Consider the following 25771-nt stretch of genomic DNA (forward strand, 5'->3'; position numbering starts at 1 on the left):
AAGAAATATTTTTTCTAGATTTGTTTCAATTATTACTATTTGTTAGAGTTATTTTTATTTTTATTTTTAGCCTCTATAATATATGGAATAACTGTAGGTTTTTCTGTCCTGACTTCCTAATATTAAAAACATAAAATCCTTGAGGGAAGTACCTTTAATAACCATCAGGGGGAGAACCGGCAGGAAAACGGAAACCTGTGATTCGTGACCCGGTAGTGGTGCCGGCTGTGTGGGAAGTTTTCCGCCAGAAGAACGACAGAGATTTAAGAGACGTCGGAAAACACAACGGTAAGACGGCTTTAAAAACGACAGAAAGCAAAGGAAGAACTCGGAGTTTATATTCAGAAACAGAGAAGAGAAAAATGTGGAGGTTTTAGCGGCAGACTATCAAACAGCCGCAGTTTATGTAGCTGCAGCTAAGGTAGCATTAGCACACGAGCTAACTTCTGTTCATCCAAACACACATGGCGACTAAACTGAGGCCGTTAGAAGTGTTTTTTTTTTAGTAGCATAGTAGTATAATAGTCTTAACTTTTAAAATGTAGGCGTACATACTCGTTTAATTTGTAGTATTCGGTGCAACAAGCGGTAAGTTAGCATCATATTAGCGGTTCCTGGATGTTAGCTACTGGCAGATTTAGACTCTGTTTACAGTGATAGACATCATCTGGGGACTTAACGTTATCTTTCAAGCGTCATTTAACCAAAATAATGCTATAGAACTGCTGCTTTGCCGAATCCTGTTAGCCTGCTTGTTGTTAAATCTCCATGGGTTAGGGTTAGGTTCATTTTTTCAAGTTTAAATTGTAATGATCCAAGTTTGGAAATGATTATAAATGTGCTGCTTTTGTTGATTTACGTTCTAGTAAACTGGATGTCTGTGGGTTTTGGGCTGTTTGATGTCCAGAAAAGCTACTAAAAGACATGACCTTTGGGTTTAGGAAGCTGCAATGGACATTTGCATTTTCACACTCCACATATTTAAAGATGACATAATTGATCAAGTAAATAATCTCTACATTAACTGAGAATGTTAGTGAGTTAGTAGTAAGTTTGTGAAAGCTTTTCTTTCCACAGTTGATATCCTCTGGACTGGTTTGTGTACATGAATAAGTGACTGTTTGGCCAAGACGTATTTTTTAGTCCTTCAAAGGTAGCTCTGTTGTCAAGTGGGGCTAAAAAATGTTGTCATTATTGATTAATCAGTCGATTATTTTCTCACCTGTCAATTGTTAAGTCTATATAATGTCAGAATATGGTAAAATGTGGAGATCCATGTTTATCAAACTCTAGGATGATATCTCCAAATGTCTTATTTTGTCCACAACCCAAAGATATTGAGTTTACCGTCACAGAAAACTAAAAATACCAGAAAATCTTCACTTTTAAGATGCTGAAATCATAAGATTTTAACCTTTTTTTCTTTTTTTTTGATATTTATATTTTATTAGTATTTTCTTTTTAAATTGTTATACAAAATATGATCACCATCAGTGACACCCCTGCCTCCCCCCACTCACCCATCCATCCTCCGGCCATCCCACCATTGTCTGTAAACAAGTCCTTGTCTAGTGGCAATATTCATTAGTCCAAGGCATGTGCCCAGGCCTGAAAAAAGTCCAATTAGTCCAATTAAATAGGATTACTTAAACCGATTAATCATTTATCAAAATGGTGAATAATTTTAAGTTGACAACTAATTCATTAATCAGTTAATTATTGCAGCTCGAGAGCAGAGTGATATTAGAGCAACACATCTGTAAACCCAAAGCTGTAAATTGAAGCTTTTCACAGTGAGTTGCATCAAGTCAAGATGAGAATATGAGTGAATGTAGATACAATCAAGATCATTCTAAAGGATTAATTTCTTTTTCCTGTTGAAGTACTCTAAGTCCTGCAGTAGAAATGATGTATTTGTGAGTCACTTTGAACACTTCAGTCTTCAGTAGGAGCCACTGTGTTTGTGTCTGAGCATTGCAAAGATGGTAGACAAAGTACTGAGGAATTAACTAAGACATTTTAAGTTTTGATCTTTTCATGTGTGTGTCCATTTTTAAAATATGGAATATTTGTGATTCAAAAAGGTCCCTTTCCTCATCAAAAGAACATTTTGGCTTATTTATGATAATAGGAATGGGTTTGTGTGTTTTTCAGGTATGGACTCTCCAGACAGAAGTCGAAGTCCCAGTCCTGCACAGAAAGAACACAGTGGTGAGTGAAACCTGCTGTTACCGCTTCATGATGTAGCTCTGATATCTATCTGATGTCCGAACACTGATCTCTCTCTTTCTGGTTCTGCAGGACCTTCAGAGGACGAATCCAGTCCAGCAGCAGGGGGGCCTCAGCAGGCCAGTCCAGTTGAGAGAAGCCCCAAAGAGCGTCCGTCCCCTCAGGCCAGTCCTTCTGGGTCTGGAAGTGCTGCTTCCAGCAGCTCAGACAGCAGCAGCAGCAGTGATGATGAGGATGAACATCAAGGTGCTCTGAGGAAGATCAGAAGCAGCGTGGCTCAGATCAAAGTAAGAAATGAGTAATGTTGGTGTTACTGACCATATGTTTGCATGCCTACTGTTCTGTCTTTTTATGGGTTTATGTGAGCATTAATTACTACTGTGTATACCTCCTGAAGGAAAATGGTGAAGTGAGAAACATTATCTGTTATATTTGTTTGACCAAGATAAATGATGAATAAATAAACACTCTAGTGTCCTGCATGAATCAAATTAGGTTAGTTTCTCCAGCAGAACAGAGTCATATTTGAGATTCCCACTATGAAGAAAAACTGCGCAAGCAAAAAATATTTATTTGGAGGCATCTTGTACACAATAAGTCAGACCTGGCTCAGATATGTTTGCTGTAAATCCAGAGGATCCTCGGTTTACGACGTCATCGACCTACAGCGTTTCGTCGTCGTGTCTGAACTGGTTATGTGGAACTAGCTGACGAGCGGATGAATACATCGTCACGTGGCGCTATAAGACAGCTTTGTTTCCATTCTCCAGTTGTACGCCACCTTGGATTGTGCTGCATTCACTAACTTTTGGTCCTTCATTATGGCTCCCAGCATAAGTCAGACTCTTCTGATGCTTGGAAGAAAAGGAAAGCCGTCTCCATGGAAGTGAAATTAGATAGAATAAAATGCTGGGAACAGGAAGAAACACCGACCAACATGGGTCAAGTTGTAAAAACAGGTCAACATATTGTAGCGACCCTCTGTGATGAATGAGTGAGACTTTATCTGGTTCTCTGCTGGTTTATTGAACCTTCACACAGGCTACTGTGGACCGTAGCCAACGCCAGAAGAACTAGAAAAACCCCATAACTTAGCTCCAGAATTAGCCACCGTTCCCAGCTCTCTCTACTGCTGACTCTCAGCCAATCAGAGGTGAGCTAACTAAACATGGCACGTTCACTGACATTAGGGAAATCTGGAACTGAACAATAAACATTGAAACCTCAACATCAACAACAATATCAGTCTGTTACAATATTCTGTTATCTTCTGGTAAAATGATTCATACATGCATGAAAGTCATTGGTATTCAGGACTTTTATGAAGAACTTAAGAGAAGCTGCAATACAGAGGACCCCCTGTATTGCAGCTTCTCTTAATTTACGTCTTATTTGCATGTTATCAGAGTCACTGATGTGATGTAGTTTGGTTTTGATTATGAGATTTGAGTTTGTGTCTGAAAATGACCTTTAAGTTGCTGTCAAAGTCGTTCATGGAGTAAGATACTTTGGTAAATACGTTTTAGGGCTCCAAGTAGCAATTCATTAGATTAATCTATAGATTTTTTTAAAAATCTGTTTATTTTCATGCCATCAGATGTTAAAAATGTAAGGTTCTTACAGTGTAGTGTCTAATGTGGACCTGTTAAGTAAACAGTGTTTGTCACTGTCATTGCTTCAAAAATTGAAGGATTTCTTATTAGCAAAATAGTTCCAAATTATTTTTTTCAGTAAGTACATCAGCATATTTCTCCAAATGTCTCAGAATTATCCCTTTCAGTGGGGTTTACGTTGGGGATTCAGTTTGTTCAGGCTATGTGAGCATTTTGCCGTACTGAACAGTTGATGTCAAAACACTGCTTGGCCTGAAGAGTTAGTTACCGTGGCAACCCAGTTTAAGCTCCACATGCTGTTGTGAGCCGGAGTAGCCGGGGTTAAAGTTAGCTGGCCTGATTTGTGAGAGTGACCAGTGAATTAAACCCTATATAAAGATGCAGCTCGTTGATTGGCAGAATCACAAATTGAAGACGCCTCTGTGTCCATTACTGTCAGCATGAGCTCCCCGGGTACATTCAGGCTTTACTTCATGCAGGAACTGAGCCAGACTGACTGCTGGGCTGTCTCTCCTGTTCAGCTAAACTCAGACTTTCATAAATGGCAGCATGTTTTTCTGCTGGTCCAGTGTTCCTTTAGGTGTCCGAGTCCTTTCTGCATTCAGTTTGTTCCAGATAGTTTTAACGTGTGAAGACTGAAATAAATGTGACTGACATTTTCCTTTTTTCCTTTTCTGTTGTTCCAGAGATCCAGATCCAAAGAGCAAGACAGATCCAGATCCAGAGAGCAAGACAGATCCAGATCCAGAGAGCAAGACAGATCCAGATCCAGGGAACAAGACAGATCCAGATCCAAAGGACGAGACAGATCCAGATCCAGGGAACAAGATAAATCAAGATCCAGATCCAAAGAAAGAGACAGATCCAGGGGACGAAACAGATCCAGATCCGGATCCAGAGAGAGAGCCAGATCCAGATCAAGAGGACGGGACCGATCGAGATCGAGGGAGAGATTCCATGACAGAAGACGCTATGCTCGGTAATAGACAGACACACAAACACATCCATGTGGGCTGTGATTGACTTTTATTAGTATGACATTAGATGCTCTGTGTGTTAAACATGTTGTACAATCAGTCACAATCATGCTTGTACAATCTGCACAAGCCGAGGCTTGTGATGGCCGCCCGCCGTGATGGTCATCCCGCCGCCGACATCTTTCGGCAACGCGCATTGCAACGGGGGGGGGGGCAGACATTTTCCGAGTTTTTTTCCATTTGTCATGCTTGTTATGCTGTCCACATAAGTAAATAAATCCTAATATAACATCAACTTTTCTCTCTCCTCTCCTCAGGGATCGCTATGATGATCGCCGTGATGACAGGGACGGCCGTTTTGACCGACGGGCCTACCGGGACGGCGAGTCGGATCACAGGAGGCGGGGCCGCTCCGCCTCCCCTCCGGCTGACAGGGAGCCGGTCGTGGCCGAGGAGCCGCCGGTCAAGAAGAAAAAAGAGGAGCTGGATCCGATCCTGACGAGGACCGGTGGAGCTTACATCCCCCCTGCTAAGCTACGCATGATGCAGCAGCAAATCACCGACAAGAGCAGGTGAGAGTGTGTCTAAATACCCTCCTAAGTTCAGTTTTTCCACTTCCTGTGGATCATTTTCTAAACCTAGTTCCCTCCAACCACTTACTAGCTTCAGTTCTTCCCTGTGAAAGTTTGCTTTGCTCGCTGCAGATAGAAAATCCAAAATAAATATTTATTGTCCTTTAAAAACAATTATTAGCAGTGTTCATGGAACTGTTCGCTTTAAATTTGAATGCCTGACGCCCTGCTTCCTGTGCAGCCTGGCGTATCAGAGGATGAGCTGGGAGGCTCTGAAGAAGTCCATCAACGGTCTGATCAACAAAGTCAACGTGTCCAACATCGTCAACATCATCCAGGAGCTGCTGCAGGAGAACATAGTCAGGGGGAGGTAGGTGAACGATAGCTCAGTGCACTCTTAACAACATTTAGGGTCACATCTACACAACGCGGTTTAGTTTCAGAAGTTTCAGCGACAGTTTAAGTCAAGCTGAGTTTAATCTTGCTGTCAGATGAGGTTTTTGGACACCTATTAAATATTTTAGTTAAAATCGTGCTTTCTGTTTTAATGTGAGTGATAGAAGAGAGTGAAATAAGTGATGCTGTCTGTCGTCCTTCAGGGGTCTTCTGGCTCGCTCTGTGCTCCAGGCTCAGGCAGCTTCTCCCATTTTCACTCACGTCTACGCTGCTGTTGTTGCCATCATCAACTCAAAGTTCCCTCAGATTGGAGAGCTGATCCTCAAACGCCTCATCCTGGCCTTCAGGAGAAGCTACCGCCGCAACCTCAAGGTACCCGCCTTTCTGTATGTCGCTAATTATTGTTGAATTAACAGATTCATTGCAGGCGGTGTTAATAAGAGCTGGCAGGGGTCAGGCTAGTCCTCTTGTGGTTCCGTTTTTAAAAAGCCAAGAATGTGTGGGGAGTTATTTTATTAACACTCAATCACCTGCAAGTTGAACACTAGGACTAATGAACAAGACGAGCCGACCAACACACACGTACATTTCAAAATCTCTGAGGTTGTCATTTTGTGTTTAGTTTTTGTCATTTTGTGTTTGATTTTTGTAATTTTGTGTTTAGTTTTTGTCATTTTGTGTTTAATCTTTGTCATTTTGTGTCTCATTTTTATCGTTTTGTCTAATTTTTGTCGTTTTGTGTCTCATTTTTGTCATTTGTGTTTAGTTTTTGTCAGTTTCTGTCTCATTTGTCCTTTTGTGTCTCATTTTTGTCATTTTGTGTTTAATTTTTGCTGTTCGTATCTCATTTATGTCATTTTGTGTTTAATTTTTGTCATTTTGTGTCTCATTTTTGTCATTTTGTGTTTCATTTTTGTCATTTTGTGTTTCGTTTTTGTCATTTTGAGTCTCATTTTTGTCATTTTGGGTCTCATTTTTGTCATTTTGCATTTCGTTGTCATTTTGGGTCTCATTTGTGTCTTTTTGGGCTGAAGAAAATAACCCCATATATCAGCATTTTTATCACAAAAGGCCAGCATTTTCATTAACAGTGGCTTTCTTGGGTTCTAAATTGCAACAGAGGCTGTTTTCTGCTATTGGATCTTAACGTTAGTGACTACAAAGCGTTCCTTTTGGTCAGTAAAATTTACCTTTATGTTATTATTCTTATACAAACAGAAAACTGAGGTGCCTCTAAATAATGCGGTCAAAAAGCTGTGGACTGTCACTGTAATCTGCTTCTGTCCCATCACTGTTGTAAACAAAAACAGCATATAGTAGAAACGTCTCTCTTATATCGCAGATGCTACACAAGGAGGAAAGGATCTGATTAGATCAGATCATTTTGGAAACTTCTGTCAACATTGCTGGTGAGAACCTGCATAGCTGTCAGTACAGGTGGAATATAAGGCATGACAAGTACCTCTTTTCTCGGTTGAACCTTCAACAACTTTATCTTAACCCTCCTGTTGTACTCATTTACGGGCACCAAAAAATATTGTTTCCTTGTCTGGAAAAAATCCAAAAATTCTGCAAAAAATTCATTGACCAGGGAGAATTGATCTGAATCTAACGGTAAGTTTCCCACCTCCAGTGACGGAGGTGGAAGTCTTCCAATTTGAGCAGACTGATGGCGTTTGAGTCCAAAGGACTGGGATTAAAAAGAAACTGGCACTGAATAAGAGAAATAACTGGCAGTTCTGGAAGCTGTTGAACACAATCCAGAGTGTGTTTACCTGCTGCAGTTAATGTCTGTACAATTTGTTCATGAGCTGTTTGTGGCAAATAAATTAAGTTGGCTTTAAATTAATCTCTTTTTTCTGGACATTCATGTTTAATTTGTATTCTGTATATCAGTGCTATTAGAAGTCGTATTCGTGTTTGTCATGTATTAAAATCAGTTTGTGTTTTGGTTTCCAGCAACAGTGCCTGACAGCCTCCAAGTTTGTGGGTCATCTCATCAACCAGAACGTGGTAGGTTCTGATTTCTAACTTCAATATTGACTGAGAGTCAGTGTAGACGTCTAATGAGGTGTGTTTACCTTCACCTGTCTGTCTCCGTCAGGCCCATGAGGTTCTGTGTCTGGAGATGCTCACTCTGCTCCTGGAGCGTCCGACCGACGACAGCGTGGAGGTCGCCATCGCCTTCCTGAAGGAGTGTGGACTCAAACTGACTGAAGTGTCTCCCCGAGGAATCAACGGTATGCTAGAACTGCTATTAACTGATCCATCAGTGTTCTTATAGTCTGAGATGAGGACAAAGACCAATTATTGAGAGCAGAAATGTTCATCAAATAATCATTCTAATATTGATAATTACAAATAATTCCAAGCTTTCTTTGGGTTTTGGACTGTGACCTCCACTTACAAAACTAGCAGCTTAAAGCATCTGAGCCTGGTTTTAAATTTCCTTTTCATGATAATGCTGGTTTATTTCAACCTGCTGTATTTCCTACTATCGTGGCTCCATGTGTCATGCTAACTTTGCACTCTTTACCTCCAGTAGACCTAAAGTAGAACAGAAATTAGCCACCTGGAAAGGCCGTTCTGCTAGTTGCCTTAGGGATCTCCATGAGGGACAGTTTTCCTCTGAAATGAAGATTGAAATAAACAGCAATTATACTTAAGTAGCCTCGAGGACTGGGAAAGTATAATGGACATTTTCGACTATTTTAGGAGATTTAATAGACGGAAAGATTGATTGATTCATCAAAAAAATGTGCCATCTACCACACACAATTCAGCGTGTTTTTGCCAGTTCTTGAATGTTAAACTAATATGTATTCCAAATATCAGAACAGGTGATCAGTAAAGTGTCCACTAATTCCGCCCGTCTCTCTTGTCAGCCATATTTGAGCGTCTCAGGAACGTCCTCCACGAGTCGTCCATCGATAAGAGGGTCCAGTACATGATCGAGGTGATGTTTGCCATCAGGAAGGACGGCTTCAAAGATCATCCGGTGATCCCGGAGGGCCTGGACCTGGTGGACGAGGACGACCAGTTCACACACATGCTGCCGCTGGACGACGAGTACAACACCGAGGACATCCTGAGTAAGACCTGGAGAACGAAGGAGGAGGTTTAACTCAGCTTTACAACTCTCAGCACTCCTAACATATCTGTGTGTGTGTTCCCTTAGATGTTTTTAAGATGGACCCGGACTTCCTGGAGAATGAGGAGAAATACAAAACCATCAAACGAGGTGAGGAAACATCACAGCATTAAGCTGTCCAATCAATGAGCGCCTCCTCGACTGTTTGACCAATCAGCTGTCACTTCCTGTCAGATATTCTGGACGAAGGCAGCAGCGATTCAGGGGAGGAGGGAGACGGCAGCGACGAGGATGAAGATGATGAAGAGGAGAACGAGGAGGAGGGAGAAGGTGAGACGAACAAAATCAAGATGTAAGGGTTTTTTTCACTTAAATTAAAGGATCTTTTACTAATCAGTGTGTGAAAAAAGTCTTTTATTGTTGTCTAAGGGCATAACTCTGAGGATGTCATATCAGGGTTATCAGCTCAGGTTTGGAAATCACAAACGTCTAATGCAAAGATGCCAACTGTTTGAATTAGGGGATTCTGACCCACAACTTAAGTCAGAATGCTTTTGTCTTCTGCTGATTCTGTTTTGACTCTCCAGCTTCATGGTAGTAAATACTAATTGCTGAGCTACCCCTTTAATACACCTGAAAACATCATATCTGTTCATAAACAAAGCAAACTAACATTTTCATGTTAATATTTAACAGTTAAATGGAGAAAAAATAGTGAGGATAGAAAAGAGCTGAAGCTGTAGTCCTTCACATTCAGCTCTGCTTCCTGCTGTCGTGTTTTAATGCAACACCAAACACTTTTGGAGCAGCCACTTCAGAAACGTCTGAAATAAAACAAAAGAATAACTTGTGGTTCCAGCTACAGTGCTGCCAAACAAACCCAAAGTGTTTTGTTGGAAAAATCAGCAGTGATTGCCAGTTTCCCACCATGCCTTCAGCACTATTATGATGTCAGGCTGGAATTAATTTTTGACTGCAGGACAGAATAATAGCAGATCAGCTGTCTAAAGGAATCTCGATTTTTTTATTTTTTTTTTAGAAATTAATTAAAAAAGTCAATTCTGTGTCAGTTTGACATTAGCACCAACTAAATACAGCTCGGACACAACCAGAGACAAGTAGACAGGATATAGTGATATGTGAGGTGAAATTTATAAACAGTACATCTTTATATAGCGGAGCAGAGCAGCGCCGCTGCTGGGAAAAAATCCTAGAGGAAACACTGGTATATACTAGAAGAAAACTTGCTGTACAATACTATAAACAAAACACTTCTAATTTTAAAATCTATAGAAATACTAATTGTTTTAAAAGTCAATGAACAGCATTTACACCATATAAGGCACGGTGATTTAAGTGGTTTAAAGTGATTTTGACAGGTTGTACGAAAGCGGTTGTCGTAAACTGCATAAGGTGCATACATCTTGGTGCCTCGCACACCTTTAGATGTTTTGTGGAGTTCATGTTGGGTCAATGTTGGGAAATCTACAAAATATTAAGCATTTGGTTTTAATGTTGTGGTTGATGAATGTGTAGAAAGATAATTACTGAGATGACACTGAATAACTGTTGCTGATCAGAAATTGGGTTTGATTTCATTACAACTATAAAGACGACACTGATCATGTTTACATTTTAGTATTAATCATATGTTCGATATCCTGATATAAATTTGATTTTAACAAAAACTACAGTCTCTTTGATGATCTTAAAGATGTCCCCTCTTTCCGTCTGTCTCCCTCTCAGATGAGAAGGTCACCATCTTCGATAAGACAGAAGTCAACCTGGTTGCTTTCAGAAGAACCATCTACCTCGCTATTCAATCCAGGTACACACACACACACACAGAAACACACTCCTAAAAATACACACTCACACAGGCAGTGGCTTAGTTTTCTCTCCGGGTGTTGGCAGTTATTTACAGCTCCTGCTATATTTGATGGAGTTGGACTAAGATTTAAAACTGTGTTTAAAGCTGTGTGTGTGTCTGCCGTCTTTGTGAGGACCAGTTTGAATTTTAGACCTCAGAAGTGAGGACTTTTTGGCTGTTCCTCGCTTCATGACACACCATTAAGACTGTATAAGGTTGGGTTAAAGGCTGGAGAAGGCGTTATGTTACTGAGGTTACACAGGTTTGAAGAAGCCTGCAACAGACTGAAGCACACACATATAGAAACGCACACACACAGTTTCACGTGTTCATTTATCGACCATCGATTGACTGATGATTGATTATTTGGTTTGTGCAGCTTGGACTTTGAAGAGTGTGCCCACAAACTGATCAAGATGGACTTTCCGGACAGCCAGACGGTAAGTGCACGCACGCACACACACACACACCACACGCACGCACACTTGTACACAGCTTGTGTAAAAGGCTTTAGGGATCCTATCACACATTGATTCACTTTGAGTGTTTAGCCTTTGACGACTGAGTTTATCCGCAGCAGATGGATCTCAAAACAGTCGTAACACCGGAATACATGCCTGTCCCAAAAAAAAATCGCACACACTAATATTTCATTGGATCGCCTTTAGCTTTGAGAATGACACTCATTCACCGCAACATCGTTTCGATAAGCTTCTGCAATGTTACAGCATTTATTTCTATCCAGAGTTGGATTAATTTTCTACCAAGATCTTATATTGATGATGGGAGATTCAAGGTCTTCTCCAGAACATCCCAAAGGTTCTCAGTGGAGCTGAGGTCTGGACTGTTTGGAGGACAATCCATCTCATGCTCCCTGATCCACTCATTCTCAATGTGAGCCCCATGAATCCTGGCATCGTCATCTTGGAACATGCCCAAAAACTCCATTGATGGAAAGACCTGGTCATTCAGTATCTTCAGGTATCAGCTGAGCTCATTCTTTGGGAACATAACATTGCTGAACCTGACCAAGCCCAGATCATAACTCTAACCCCCACAGGCTGGTAGATACTAGGCATGATGAGGACATCACTTCATCCGCCTCTTTTCTTACCCTGATGCCCCCATCTGCTGGTTTATCTTCGACTCCTCTAGACACTGTACCTACCGTCAGGCATGGAGGTGGCAGTATCATTATACTGTCAATTTAACTGACTCAAGTCTGAGACAGAAAGATGACAAATATAGTGGAACTGCACCAGAATTGGTGCAATTTCACTATATTTGTCGTAGTTAAAGCCTTTATTCACTAGATGTTGGAATTCCAGACAGCAGGACATAACAGAGCAGAAACAGTTGATTTAGAGTCAGTCAGCAACACTGGGCAATATATCAGTGGCCAATGAGCACGAAAATTATACTGTTATTATTGTTCTAAAAATAGAGTTTATGCTGATGATTATACGTGATTCTGTGAGCTCCTCAGAGCAGAGGACACGGCGGAGGGAATGAAATGTATTTTAGATGTATTTTACTGAACTCCACAGCGACAATGCTCATTATCCATAATTTAATGAATCTGCCTGCAGAGAAATGGCACAAGCAGTTTATGAAATGCCAGCAGTGAGGTCCCGGTTCGATTTCCCAGCTGACCGGACCTTTACTGCATGCCGCCGCTTTAACTCTCTGTCCCTGTTTATCTTGTCTCTGCTCTAACTGTCTGCGATAATATTGGCGTAATGGCAAAAACATATCTTTTTTTGCCATTACGCCTATATTAAAAACAGAATATAAACTTTAAAAACAGAATATAAACTTGCCGAAATGCGACGTCTCTGACCGCTTTCATTGCAGTAAGCTCACAGTTTCCTCAGCTGATTGTCTTCAGAGAGCATTGTTTTGAGCGCCTTAACGGTAAATGTTAATTGTAAAGCCTGTCCCATTGATAAAACGATTCACTTTTTAGCTGACCAATGCTCTGGTTGGTGAGATATATTCTTCTCCCTTGTATGTTTTCCATCCTAAACGATTACTTTGAAACTGGCTAGACAGTTAAATAGCAGCTTAAGTGAAGCTTAGAGCTCAAATTTAACTGTTTAACAAATGATGTTACTGTAAAATTGTGCCTTTGTGTGACAGTTCACCTGTCTAAACTGAAGGACAGTGCACCATTTTGACCGTTAGATCCTGCCAGGTCTCCACGTATGACAGATCCACACAACAAACTTTCTATATGGCAGTGAGTTTAGATATGAGAAACTCGAGCGTCATGTGTTTGATTTTTGTCCTTATGCGAGTTGTGAGTGCAATTCCAGAGGGTCCTTGGTTTACGACGTCCTCGACCTTCAGCGTTTCGTCGTTACGTCTGAACTGGTTACGTGGAACTAGTTGACGAGCAGAGTGGATGAATACATCGTCACGGGGTACTATAAGACGGCTTTGTTTCCATTCTCCGGTTGTACGCCACCTTGGATTGTGCTACATTCACTAACTTTATATTATGGCTCCCAAGCCTAAGTCAGACTCTACTGATGCTTGGAAGAAAAGGAAAGCCGTCTCCATGTGTGCTGTCTTCTCTGCAATGTTAAAGCTGCAGCTGTCCAACTATTTAAACTCCTGCTTGCAAAATGAATCGTAGCAAATTTGACTTCTTTACTATGGCTCTTGATACACATTACAGAGTGAAAACTGCAACAAAAACAGAATAAAACAACATAAATACATGTAAATAAATCCTTTTAACTTCACCAGTAAGTCCAAAAATGAAATGAATTACTTACAACATTACCTCTGTGGCATTTACAAAGTAGAGAGCCGTGCATCCAGAAAAGCACGTACATGTGTAAAGCCAAACATCAAAATAGCAGACAGGAAGTGACAACTGTCAACAAACAACTTCAAAAATAAAGGCTTTTATAAAATAAAAGTACATCGATAATACTGCCTAAAGGGCAACACACCATGGAAGTGAAATTAGATTTAATAAAACGCTCGGAACAGGACTAAACACCAATGAACATCAGCATTACTAGATCAAGTTGTAAAAATAATGCAATGTATTCTGTTATCTTCCTGTAAAATGATTCATACATGCATGAAAGTCATTGGTATTCATAACTTTTATGAAGAACTGATAGATGTCTTGATGCACGAAACAGCTTTGTTTACATTTTCTCCGGAGTTCCAACTTACATCAATCTGTAGGAACAGAACTCTGACCTAAGTCGAGGACCTCCTGTATGCTATTCGGGTTTGTTGAAGTCTGCAAAGATGAGCTGGTCCTGTATTTTGTTGTGGTTTAAAAGAAGATGCTGTTTTCCTTGAGGTAAATGTTTGGGAACTCAGTGATGACGCTGTGTGTCGGTCATCGGCATCCTCGTTCCCTTCATTTACTTTCTCTGGTCTCAGGTTGCCACATCGCTCGCTGTGTCTCTTCCAGTGTGTTTGAGTCTTAACAGCTGAGCCTATTTAGCAACTTAGACAATTGTTGTAGATGTAAAGGCTGAGACAGACCTCCCCCTGCCCTCAGTACCAGCAGTGAGTCTCTTCACATCAGCACCAGACTAGTGAGGTTGAATGACCCCACAGGGCTGTTAGCCAGTTTACTGTTGAAGATTTGCAGCTTGTCTTAACACTGAAGTCCAAACGTATGAATCATTTGTTAGTTCAACTGTATGTGAAATTATGTATATTTACTAATCTGCATATTAGGAAAATAAACTAAGGTTTATTTTCTTCTAAATACGTTTACGTTAATTGAATATATTGAATTTTCTTTCTTGGAAGAGGTGAAGCATGTCCCCTTCATTTTTTCATCGGCATTGACTGTATTTATAATTATGTATTCATAATTTTCTAGATTTAAGTTGTTTATCAGGCAATAATACCAACGTGGTCCCAGCTGCTGCCCAGATGGTGATGCTGATGAAATGGTTTGATCCATAAAAGATGATTTTTGTAGACCTTTAAAACGCCAGAACTCTCACATTCTGTTGCCTTTGTGGCTGCTGCTTGTTGACAGCTTCACGTCTGTGTGTGTGTGGTCGGTCCCAAGGCCAGGTTGTGTAACAGTAATAGCTTCAGATGTTGACAGCTGCGGGTCAGGTGAGTGTATGCGTGCGTGTGTGATGAGGCGCCGTGAGGAACAGTGTGTGTCAGAGGACAGTCGACCGAGTGCGTGCGGTAGTTTGTATAGTCGTGAGGACCCTTGTGCGTGTCGGATGACGTGCCGGTCGTCGACACCTGCTCAGACAGAGGCAGTCAGCAGCAGCAGCGTCTCTTTTCTAGCCTGTCAGATTGAATCAGCGTTGTTAGAGATGGTATAAAGTGCTGTCTGTGTCTGGTGTTTAACGCTGGAAGCTTACTTGTATTCAACTGAGACTAATGGTCTTAAAGATGCACATACATGATGAGCAAATTTTTTTTAGAGATGGAGATCAAGGCATTGGTTACAACAAAGGGTAACTTAATATGGTAACTTCGGTGAATATATTCAATATACCAGGGCCGAACAATTTGTGGAAAAAGAACTAAATGCAATATTTCTGACAGATATTATATAACACTCACTTGGTAATAAATCTAAAATATGTCATGGAGCACACAAGATGGCATCAGAAGTGTATTGTACACGCAAGGAGGACAATATGAATTTGTAAAAGTACTTGCATGATAGTTTACACATAGAATAAGACACCATTAATTAACAAAACTAGACTTAAATGACCCACAGACTGAGCCATGTCATGTGCACCGATCAATGGGCAAGGATAGGAAACCTTGAGTAAAATAAAACTGAATTACAGCATTCATCTCATCATTTACAGCCACAACTCCAACATTCTAAATTGTCAAGAGATGTGGGACTCTGCATGTGTGTTCTGGTTGTAGAGGCTGATTAGTTGGGTAATCATTTGACCAATTTCCAGCAATTTAAGTGGCCAATTCTGATGCAGAAATGGTTATTTACCAAGCAACATATCCACCAAGCTCTTAGACGTAAGTGTTTGTGGCTTTTCTTTTTGTTTTTTTGTCATTGTTCATAGAGTGTCTTTCGATTTTTGGACAAGGCAAGATTACAGTATTTATATATTTTGACATTTTGAACAGTTGAGAATCAGAGGTTAAAAAAAACACGCTTCATCCTGGCCATTTGAAAGAAGTAGAATTATCTCCTCATCACCTGTTCGCGTCTGACCTGCTTTAGGACGAAGGGATTTCAGTGACATGAGTAGAAAACATGGCTTCACGTGAGAAGAAACACCTGCTGTCATCACAAACATAAACGCCGTGTTCATGTGTGAAAGAGGTCAGCGCTGACGACCTCGTCCATCAGCAGCAGGACTGAATCACTCAACACAACAGCTGGAACACACACACACACACACACACACACACACTCTGAACTTTGCCAGCCGACACACTCTTCTGTCCGTCTCACACTGCGGCACCAACTCAGTCGTTTGCTGAAGAAGAAACGTCTTTCCTTTGAATCACAAAGCTTTCACATCAAAGTCCGTCAGCGCTCTCAGCCCGCTAGGATTGATGGGAAGGTGGTGACTTGTTTAGAGCATCTCCAGTTCTGCTGCTGTTGGGATTCTCCTCTTCAGCTCACGAGAGATTTCACCTCTGTCTGGGCTTTAAGATGCTTTTAGGAAACAGGGCAAAAGTCAGTGTTTGAAACGGTGCATGTTATACGACACATCACCGGTATCTCAGAACGTTTCATCACAGCTCTTCTCTGGTCAGCTACAGTCTTTTTTTGGACACACCACCACAGCTACACCTCACAACTGCACTCACATTCAAGTAATTTTAACTTTAACCTCATTTCTTTCTAATTTAGATCACCTCAAATTAGATAACAGCTAGTTGAGATGCTTGGGCATGAACGAGTGCTCAGATATTTCATATTTTCACAAACAGCTACACAAAAAGTTTGTTGTTTAAGTGTTTAACTGAAGTTATACTGGTAGCTGTTAGGGCTACAGCTATTGATTATTTTAGTAATCCAGTATTCTATCAATTATTCTGGCGATTAATCAAATAATCGGAATCCACTCTTGACATACGCGTTACAGCATCAAAAGCAGAAGTGAACGCGCTGCGCAACAGGAATAACCGTCCTGGTGGAACATGGGCGGACATCTGCGGTGTATTATACATATATAGTATAGTGCAAATAAGAGAACTGATCAGTTTATTAGTACTGATTACAGAGAACATAACATTAGTAGTGATTTCCTTCATTATGAGACAGTCAGACCTACATGACCTTCAGTACAATATCATGTTTAATATATGAATTGTACAGCTGTCTGTTATCAATAATCAGCTGCAATGATCGGTAAAATTAATACATTAACGCACATTTGACAGTTTTCTACCAGCATTCCTGTCTCACATAATTTCCAGTCACAGCTTTTCCCATCATAAATGTTTATGTTCCTCATTGTTCTCTATTAAAACAACCTGTTGAGTGAAGCAGCTGAACATCATCGGTTCATTTTGTGCAGAAAAGAACCAAATGATGGTTAAGCCTCCTGTTCGTGTGACGAGTTTGAAGCAGAAAGTCTGAGTTAACAAAGAAAGTTGAAAACCACATTCATACCTGTTAACTCTGACTGAGATTTTAGATTTTGTCAAGCCGACTTACACAAAGAAAGCCTGGATATGTTGAACTGCCTTCATAGTTCAGTCCTCTGGTCTGATAAATACCGTAAACACCAGAAAGACTGCCTTCAAAATCCTTAAATATAAATAAACTGACTTGTGTACTAAATGTGAGCTTTTTTGTGTGGCTTCATTGTGCAATAACAACTCAGCTGAAATGTTTTATTTCTGTGTGAACAGAAGGAGCTGTGCAACATGATCCTGGACTGCTGCGCTCAACAGAGGACCTACGAGAAGTTCTTTGGTCTGCTGGCCGGGGTAAGACGCACAAACACACCTCGTTAATACTTCTTAAAGCGCTGTGTGGACTTAGGGAAGGTCTGTTTATCATAGAACAACTCCTCCCTCTTTGTATTCACATTGTGGTGCTTGTAGTATTAATAAATGACATTTAGAGTATTTTGAAGTTTGGTCTTTCTGGACAGTTTCATGGCTTCTGTGTTTTCATTTATTTGAATATTGTTAATTTTGGACCTGAATGGACACAAAGACAAAACAACTAAAACCTTTTTAATTAAATGTTCAGACATGAATTTCACTAAAGATTAGAGGTAAATGCTGCTTTCTTTTTTTCTTTTTCATTTTCTTGTTCATCTTGGTTGTTTACTTCCTCTTCAACAACTATTTCTGTTATTATTACAGCTATTACAACTTTAATTTGAGCAGCTCTGATCAGAAACATCTTATACTCTAAACGAATTGTCTGAAATGGACAAATTGACACTTGTTAATGTGTGTGTGTGTGTGTGTGTGTGTGTGTGTGTGTGTGTGTGTGTGTGTGTGTATTTTCATTTGTGTTTGTGTGTTTAGAGGTTCTGTCTCCTGAAGAAGGAGTACATGGAGAGTTTTGAGGGGATATTTTCAGAGCAGTACGACACGATTCACCGGCTGGAGACCAACAAACTGAGGAACGTGGCCCGACTGTTCGCTCACCTGCTCTACACAGATTCTGTGCCCTGGAGTGTAAGGACATGCATTTATACTTGTACTGTTTGGCATAATGTTACTGTAATCTTAGCCATTACACGCCCTAAACTACATCTAGTTCAGACACAGTTTTAAGGTCACGTATGAGAGCAAACAAAATCCAACATGACCATTAAATCCATTCCAGTCTGACCACACTGTGTGGTGTCTTTTGAATGTCTTTCAGGTGTTGGAGTGCATCAGGATGAGTGAGGAGACCACGACGTCGTCCAGCAGAATCTTTGTAAAGATCCTTTTCCAGGAGCTCTGTGCCTACATGGGTCTCCCGAAACTCAACCAGAGGCTGAAAGACCAGTAAGAACACACAGACACACCACCCTAACCACTAAACATTCACACTGGAACTGACTGAAACTGGAAGCTTCTCTTTCTTAGTACAGGAGGTCCTCGACTTAGGTCGGAGTTCCGTTCCGATGGTGTGACGTAAGTCGATTTTCGCCATAAGTTGGAACTCTGGTGAAAATGGAAACAAAGCCGTTACGTGCATCACGATATCAGTCAGAGGAGTCTGACTGATGCTTGAGAGCCGTAATGAAGTTTAGCGAACGTAGCATAATCCAGTGTGGCGGCAAATGTAAACAAAGCCGTCTTACAGCGTGGCGTGTCGACTGTACATACAGTATTCATCCGCTCCGCTCGCCAGCTAGTTCCACTGAACCAGTTCCGATGTAACAACGAAACGCCGTCCGTTAAACCGAGGACCGGCCTGTAATTAGTTTAGACGTAGTGGCGAAACGACGTAAGTCTAGGACATCGTAAACCGAGGATCTCCTGTATATATATATTCTCATACACTATTTGTTTATCAGCAGTGTCTCTAAAAGCTTAAATGTCTTAAAACGTAAACTCATCTTGTTTTATCAAATACAACAAGCAAATGTTTTGTTAGCATTGAATAGCTACACTCAAAGCTTAGAAAAGTTTCACGTTTTCAGAAATATATCATTAACCTGACGCTGGTTGGACAACTAACCACTTTCACTTCTTGAGAAGGTGAATTTTTTTCAATCCTGAGTACTGATAATCAGAAAAAATTAAAATAAAAATGCAAAAATGAATGAGGAAAATGGTGTCATTTGGCTGCTGGACATCCAACTACCTGTCTTCACAAATTTCATCATTAAAGAGCCGATAGACAAACAAACATCACTTTATTATCCACTGATGATTCACCATGCAGTCATCATATGAAGTCATAACCTGTGTGTGTATATCTGTATGTTACAGAACTCTGCAGCCATTCTTTGAAGGTCTTTTTCCTCGTGATAATCCAAGAAACACTCGCTTCGCCATCAACTTCTTCACCTCCATCGGACTGGGAGGACTGACGTAAGAGACAAACACTAACATACTGTATTTACACCGACACCGAGGAAAACTTTGAATGAATTTATCACTGAGTTGTTGTCTAAAATATCATCATATATCGTTTGTTGTATCAATATTTACACAGCAACAATAAACTCTGTCAGCGTGTGAATAAGTTTCTCTTCCTCTCTGTTTCAGGGACGAGTTGAGGGAACATTTGAAGAACGCACCAAAGATGATCATGACTCAGAACCAGGAAGTTGAATCCTCCGACTCCTCCTCGTCTTCGTCCTCCTCTTCCTCCTCATCTGACTCCTCTTCTTCAGACTCCTCCAGCGAGTCGGACTCCTCGGACTCTGATTCGTCATCCAGCAGCAGCAGCAGCTCAGGTAGAAGCTACATTTAACTCTACTCTCTAAAATACTTGTCCTGTGTCAGAAAATAATCAATAAAACAACAATAAATAGAGAAATCAACAAAGTTCAAGAAGATTTATCATGTTTTATGTTAGGATTCAAAGGAACGATAGAAGGAAAAGACTAGACTCTGGTAGCAGCTATGAAAAAACTTGATTATCTTTGAATACAGGGGGTCCTCGGTTTATGACGTCCTCGACCTATGGCGTTTCGTCGTTACGTGGAGCTAGTTGATGAGTTGAGCGGATGAATACGTCGTCATGCGGCACTATAAGACAGCTTTGTTTCCATTCTCTGGTTGTACTCCACCTTGGATTGTGCTACATTCACTAACTTTTTGTCCTTCATTATGGCTCCCAGTGTAAGTCAGACTCTTCTGATGCTTGGAAGAAAAGGAAAGCCGTCTCCATGGAAGTGAAATTAGATAGAATAAAACTCTGGGAACAGGAAGAAACACCGACCAACATGGGTCAAGTTGTAAAAACAGGTCAACATATTGTAGCGACCCTCTGTGATGAATGAGTGAGACTTTATCTGGTTCTCTGCTGGTTTATTGAACCTTCATACAGGCTACTGTGGACCGTCGCCAACGCCAGAATAACTAGAAAAACACCATAACTTAGCTCCAGAATTAGCTGCCGTTCCCAGCTCTCTCTACTGCTGACTCTCAGCCAATCAGAGGTGAGCTAACTAAACATGGCACATTCACTGACATTAGGTAAATCTGGAACTGAACAATAAACATTGAAACCTCAACATCAACAACAATATCAGTCTGTTACAATATTCTGTTATCTTCTAGTAAAATGATTCATACATGCATGGAAGCCGTTGGTATTCAGGACTTTTCTGAAGAACTGATCGATATCGTGGTGCACGAAACGCCTTTGTTTACATTTTCCCTGGAGTTCTGAATCATGGTGAAAATCAACTTACATCAATCCGTAAGGAACAGAACTCTGATGTAAGGTGAGGACCCCCTGTATTGATTGAGAATATAGAATAAACTAATCGCAGTGGATCCGAAGTGTCTACATGAAGACTATAATGTAGTAATGTGGATTTCAGAGATATAAATACTTACAGAGATTAAAAAACAACAAAAAAAGTCTTCAAACCTATTTTATATTTCACTGGTAACCTAGGAAAAAAGTCAGAATTGGGGCGAAGAGGCTCTTGTTAATAGTAATACGTCTCTCTTCTGCAGGTGAGCTAAAAAGACTGACTGATTACATCATTAGAATTACAGTCGTGCAGTTTTGGTTTCATGTTATTTACTAAAACAATCAGCATTTTTACATATAAAAACAGCACAGGTTGACATGTGACTAAACAATAACCGAACATCTGGAAACAGGTCACTTTCTCCAGCTGACTGAGTTGCTGTGGCGGCTCGATTAATCTCCCTGAATCATTTTCTCTGACAGTTTGCATTTTCCTCACTGCCTTTTCTCAGTTCATCGTCTGTGGCAGCTGTAGTTCTTGGCTGCTCGACACATTTTCTTCATTTCTGCACACAGAAGCTGTGAACTCGTTCTCACTCATCATGAATCTATTTTCTCCATGGCAGCAAAACGTGTTACAGGAGCCTCCTGCAGGTTAAACTGGGTTAACGAAAAACTCTAAAGGCTGACTGACTCACTGTAAACACCACAAACAACCCTCAGTGCAGCACACTGTAATGGATCTGAGTACTTTCCATTCAAGCTGAATATCTGATACCATTAAGATGTAAATGTTCCTCAAATATGTGACAACAACTCTTTTTCAAACCTAGTTGCTTGAAAAATTGTCTTTTATTCAGACCAGTGAAGTATTTTTCACCTAGAAGAAGAGAAGTCATGCTTTTAATGGGATGCAAAACCCTGGAATGCCTTTAGTTCTCTGCCTGTATAAATGGAGGTCCTCAGTTTACGACGTCCTCGACTTACAGCGTTTCGTCATTTCGTCTGAACTGGTTACGTGGAACTAGCTGACGAGTGGATGAATACGTCGTCGTGCGGCGCTGTAAGATGGCTTTGTTTCCATTCTCTGGTTGTACTCCACCTTGGATTGTGCTAAATTCACTAACTTTTTGCCCTTCATTATGGCTCCCAAGCATAAGTCAGACTCTTCTGATGCTTGGAAGAAAAGGAAAGCCGTCTCCATCTAACTAGTTAAACTCGTGCTTGCAAAATGAATCATGAGTCGTACCAAACTTGACTTCTTTACTGTGGCTCTTGATACACATTACAGAGTGAAAACTGCAACAAAAACTGAATAAAACAACATAAATACATGTAAATAAATCATTTTAATTTAAACAGTAAGTCCAAGAATGAAATTCATTACTTACAACATTGCCTCTGTGGCGTTTAAAAAGTTTTTGGCCATATTTGACAGGTTAAGTAGAGAGTCAGACAGAAAGTAGGGGAGAAGACTGACAAAATGGAGCCACAGAGGAACAGTTCCAGAAAATATGGAAGTGGATCTCCACAGTCTCTGAGACGTAAACTTTAACAAGGAAAAAGAAGTAAAATTTTGTCATGAATACAGTGAGTTACGCTGTCTGCTGCAGCTTGAGTCTTATTTCAGCCCGTACATGTTTACGTTTTGGTAGGTAAAGTGTAGGTGAAGGAGCTCTCAACAGTTCTGTTTAGTTATGAATGGGATGCGGTTTCCATTTTTTTCTGCTGTGAATGCAGCGTGTGCACATGATGGATTTATTCTTCTTTCTGCATCGCTGGGCAGGTGTTCAGCGACACACACACACACACACACACACACACACACACACACACACACACACACACACACACACGCATGCTGGCAGGCTGTGGAGGTGAGCCGCTGGCTACTAGACTCAGCCGGTTGGAGTCACTTTCATGTGTGTGTCATGCGATGGATTTTGTGCATTTTAATGCCTCATATCGCTGCTCATGCGTTTTGCTCCGGCTGACCCGACATCAACCTGTCTGCTGCTGGATTTTCTGTCGGGAATGGAAATCCCAGCATTTCACGCTTCGCTTCCCATCCAACCTGTTTGAGGATACTGCTTTATATTTTCTTCTAGTTTTTTCAACCACATGTTCAATCTGCTTTTAATCTTTTGCCGTTTTGCACGTTTCATCTGAATGTCCACTCTCTGGTAAAACCACAGTGAAAGAAGAGAGTCAGAGGTCAAGATGTTAGCTGCCTCTTTAAAGAGCTAAACAAATGATTATTCGTTTTTTGTTTTTTTTTTTGTCTTCCAGACTCCGACAACAAACACAGGAAGAAGAAGAAGAGGAAAGAACAAAGTGAGGAGAAGAAGAAGAAGAAAGAGAAGGAAAAGAAGAAGGAGAAACCCGACAAGAAGCGACACGGACGCAGGAACGGCGACGACGGCGACGACGGGAAGCAGGCGAGGAAGGACCAGAGGGGCCGTGCACGTGATCTGGAGGAGCGTGCACGTGAGGGCGCCCGTCGGAGCAGACGAGACGAGAGATCGGACGAAGACGAGCGGCGGGAGGACGAGGAGAGGAGGCGAAAGATGGACAGACAGAGAGACGACAAGAGGGAGAGAGAGAGGGAGCGAGCGAGGGAGAGGGAGAATGAGGAGAAGAGAGAGAGGGAGAGAGAGAGAGACAAACAGAGAGAGAGAGACAGAGACAGGGAGAGGAATAAAGAGAACAGAGACAGGAACAGAGAGGAGAGGAGGAGGAGATAAGATGTGATGGACTGATGACTGACAGACAAGTGAAGTCTCCCTGTTTTCCCTCCATCATCCCTCCTTCCTTCACCCCATCACTCTGGTGTTTGGATATGGGACCCATCTCTCTTTCTCTCTCTCTTTCTTTCTGTCTCCCTCTCTGTCTTCGTCTGTCTGTGTTTTCTATTCATGACTTTTGTTGTTGATAAAATGAGAAAAAAACATTAAAGTTGCTTTAGACGTTTCTTAATCTGTTTCTGTTTTCAAATCTTTAAACTGTGTGGTTTCTATCAGTCACCAAAAGGAATAGTTCATTCTTTTTACCCTCTTAATGCCAGCGGTAAGTATGACTCTGGAGACGGTGGCTAGTTAGCTTAGCGTAAAAGCTCTCAGGCAATTTTCCACTGCAGGGACTCAGAACGTTTACAGGAACAACCTCGTAATCTGACATTTAAGTCTTTCTGTTTCCATTGCGGTTTAGGATTCAACAAATAGTAGTTACCGGATGCTAATGCAGTTCTGTGAGCTCAGACCAAATAAAACAACGGAGGGTTTGTTAGGTTGGCCTAGAAGGGGAGTTTTACGTTCAGGATAGCGACGTTTGTGAAGACAAGACTAGTGCTTGACAAGGACATCAGGTGGAAAGAAAAATTACACTTATTAAATCTGTCTAACCAATTAGCATTTGTCTTCACCGTGTCTAATCAGTCAGTGTTGAGAGGTGCTGAGCCCTGAGCAAATACTGTTTCCTGCATATATATATATATATATATATATATATATATATATATATATATATATATATATATATATATATATATATATATAGTTTTTTTGCTCATTTATTTAGATTTTTTTTGTTTTTTATATATATATATATATATATATATATATATATATGTATATATATATGTATATGTATATGTATGTATATGTTTTGTTCTAGAAGAAGTTCCTGCAGTGAGAAATAGCCTTTAGTAATATACACATTATTATCTTTTGCCTTGTAATACATTTTTACATCTGCGATGTTCTCATCTCACTGCATTTTCATCTATATTTCAGATATTTGGTTCGATGTCCTCAAAAAGTCACAACTGGATTATTTTTTTTCTGGATTATTTTTACATGAACTTTGGTCTTATCTTCGACCTTTAGGGAAAGGTCGAGCTGTGTTGTGATCCTGTATGATGTTTTATATAGCAGGCTGCTGCTGGTTGGGACTAAGAGTCGCTGCAGCCTCAGCTGTGGCTGCCAGGCTCAACTCTGCACCTTTACATTTAGGTGAGTGCCTGACTTAGCACCAGTTCTTTATGTTTCCACCAACTAAGCACCGGCTTCAGGCTCCAAAAACTGGTGCTTTTCAGACACCAGCTCTTTGCTGGGCCAGAGTTCAGAACCGAGGATGTCACGGGCTGGGGGCGGGTTACGGTGACCAGCGATCAAAGGTGGAAACAGAACCGCCATTTTTAAACAGCTGAGCTAGTAGTAGTAGTAGTAGTCTTAGTCGTAGTAGTGTTTAGCGTTAATGTTTTGAAAACCGGTAAATACGGATGCCAAATCCAAGCAGCAGTGGTCTGAGGAGGATATGAAAGGATGGAAATTCAGTTTAAGTCAGAGGGAGCCTCTCAGACCAAGCCGCTGTTCAAAAAGATCCTGGAGATGACTGCAGCTGAATGATGAAAACTAGGGCTGGTTCACCGATTCTCTCACTGACCGCTGAGACTTTAGCTCAGATTATGTCTGCAAACGTCTAAGTACATAGATGTCACTGTGACTGCAGCTGTCGTCGTTTACTTGCTTTGGTTGTTCTGATTCTGGCTGTGACACATTGAGAAGAACACCGTCTGCATGCAGTTTTTTGTGCCGTCTGGGCATTCTGCTGAAGCTGTTGTGTTTGTGAACTCCTGCGGTGTGTTGCTCGGCCACAGAAGAACAGCAGTGGAATGGAAATGGAAAAGAATGATAAA

At 40.9% G+C, this 25771-nt stretch overlaps 1 protein-coding gene across 1 annotated transcript; it reads left to right on the forward strand.

The window, feature by feature from the left end:
* The first annotated feature begins 190 nt into the window (after positions 1-190).
* Positions 191-24051, forward strand: cwc22 (CWC22 spliceosome associated protein homolog). The gene is made up of 20 exons (XM_023293184.3): positions 191-288; positions 2155-2211; positions 2302-2516; positions 4529-4821; positions 5137-5391; positions 5633-5761; positions 5991-6159; positions 7747-7800; positions 7892-8027; positions 8673-8879; positions 8966-9028; positions 9113-9208; positions 10625-10706; positions 11128-11188; positions 17601-17678; positions 18231-18383; positions 18574-18701; positions 19635-19736; positions 19914-20104; positions 23365-24051. Exons 2-20 carry the CDS (start codon positions 2157-2159, stop codon positions 23817-23819), a joined length of 2922 nt encoding a protein of 973 aa, XP_023148952.2. The 5' UTR covers positions 191-288; positions 2155-2156; the 3' UTR covers positions 23820-24051.
* The last annotated feature ends 1720 nt before the right edge of the window (positions 24052-25771 follow it).

The sequence above is a fragment of the Amphiprion ocellaris genome, chromosome 11, assembly GCF_022539595.1.
Source record: "Amphiprion ocellaris isolate individual 3 ecotype Okinawa chromosome 11, ASM2253959v1, whole genome shotgun sequence".
Lineage (NCBI taxonomy): Eukaryota > Metazoa > Chordata > Actinopteri > Pomacentridae > Amphiprion > Amphiprion ocellaris.

Excerpts from the sequence above, each read along its gene's own strand:
- cwc22 (XM_023293184.3), top strand. The coding sequence starts at position 2,157 with ATGGACTCTCCAGACAGAAGTCGAAGTCCCAGTCCTGCACAGAAAGAA. Across the intron at positions 11,189-17,600 it reads ACTTTCCGGACAGCCAGACG|AAGGAGCTGTGCAACATGAT; the intron begins GTAAGTGCACGC and ends CTGTGTGAACAG. Across the intron at positions 18,384-18,573 it reads CAGATTCTGTGCCCTGGAGT|GTGTTGGAGTGCATCAGGAT; the intron begins GTAAGGACATGC and ends AATGTCTTTCAG.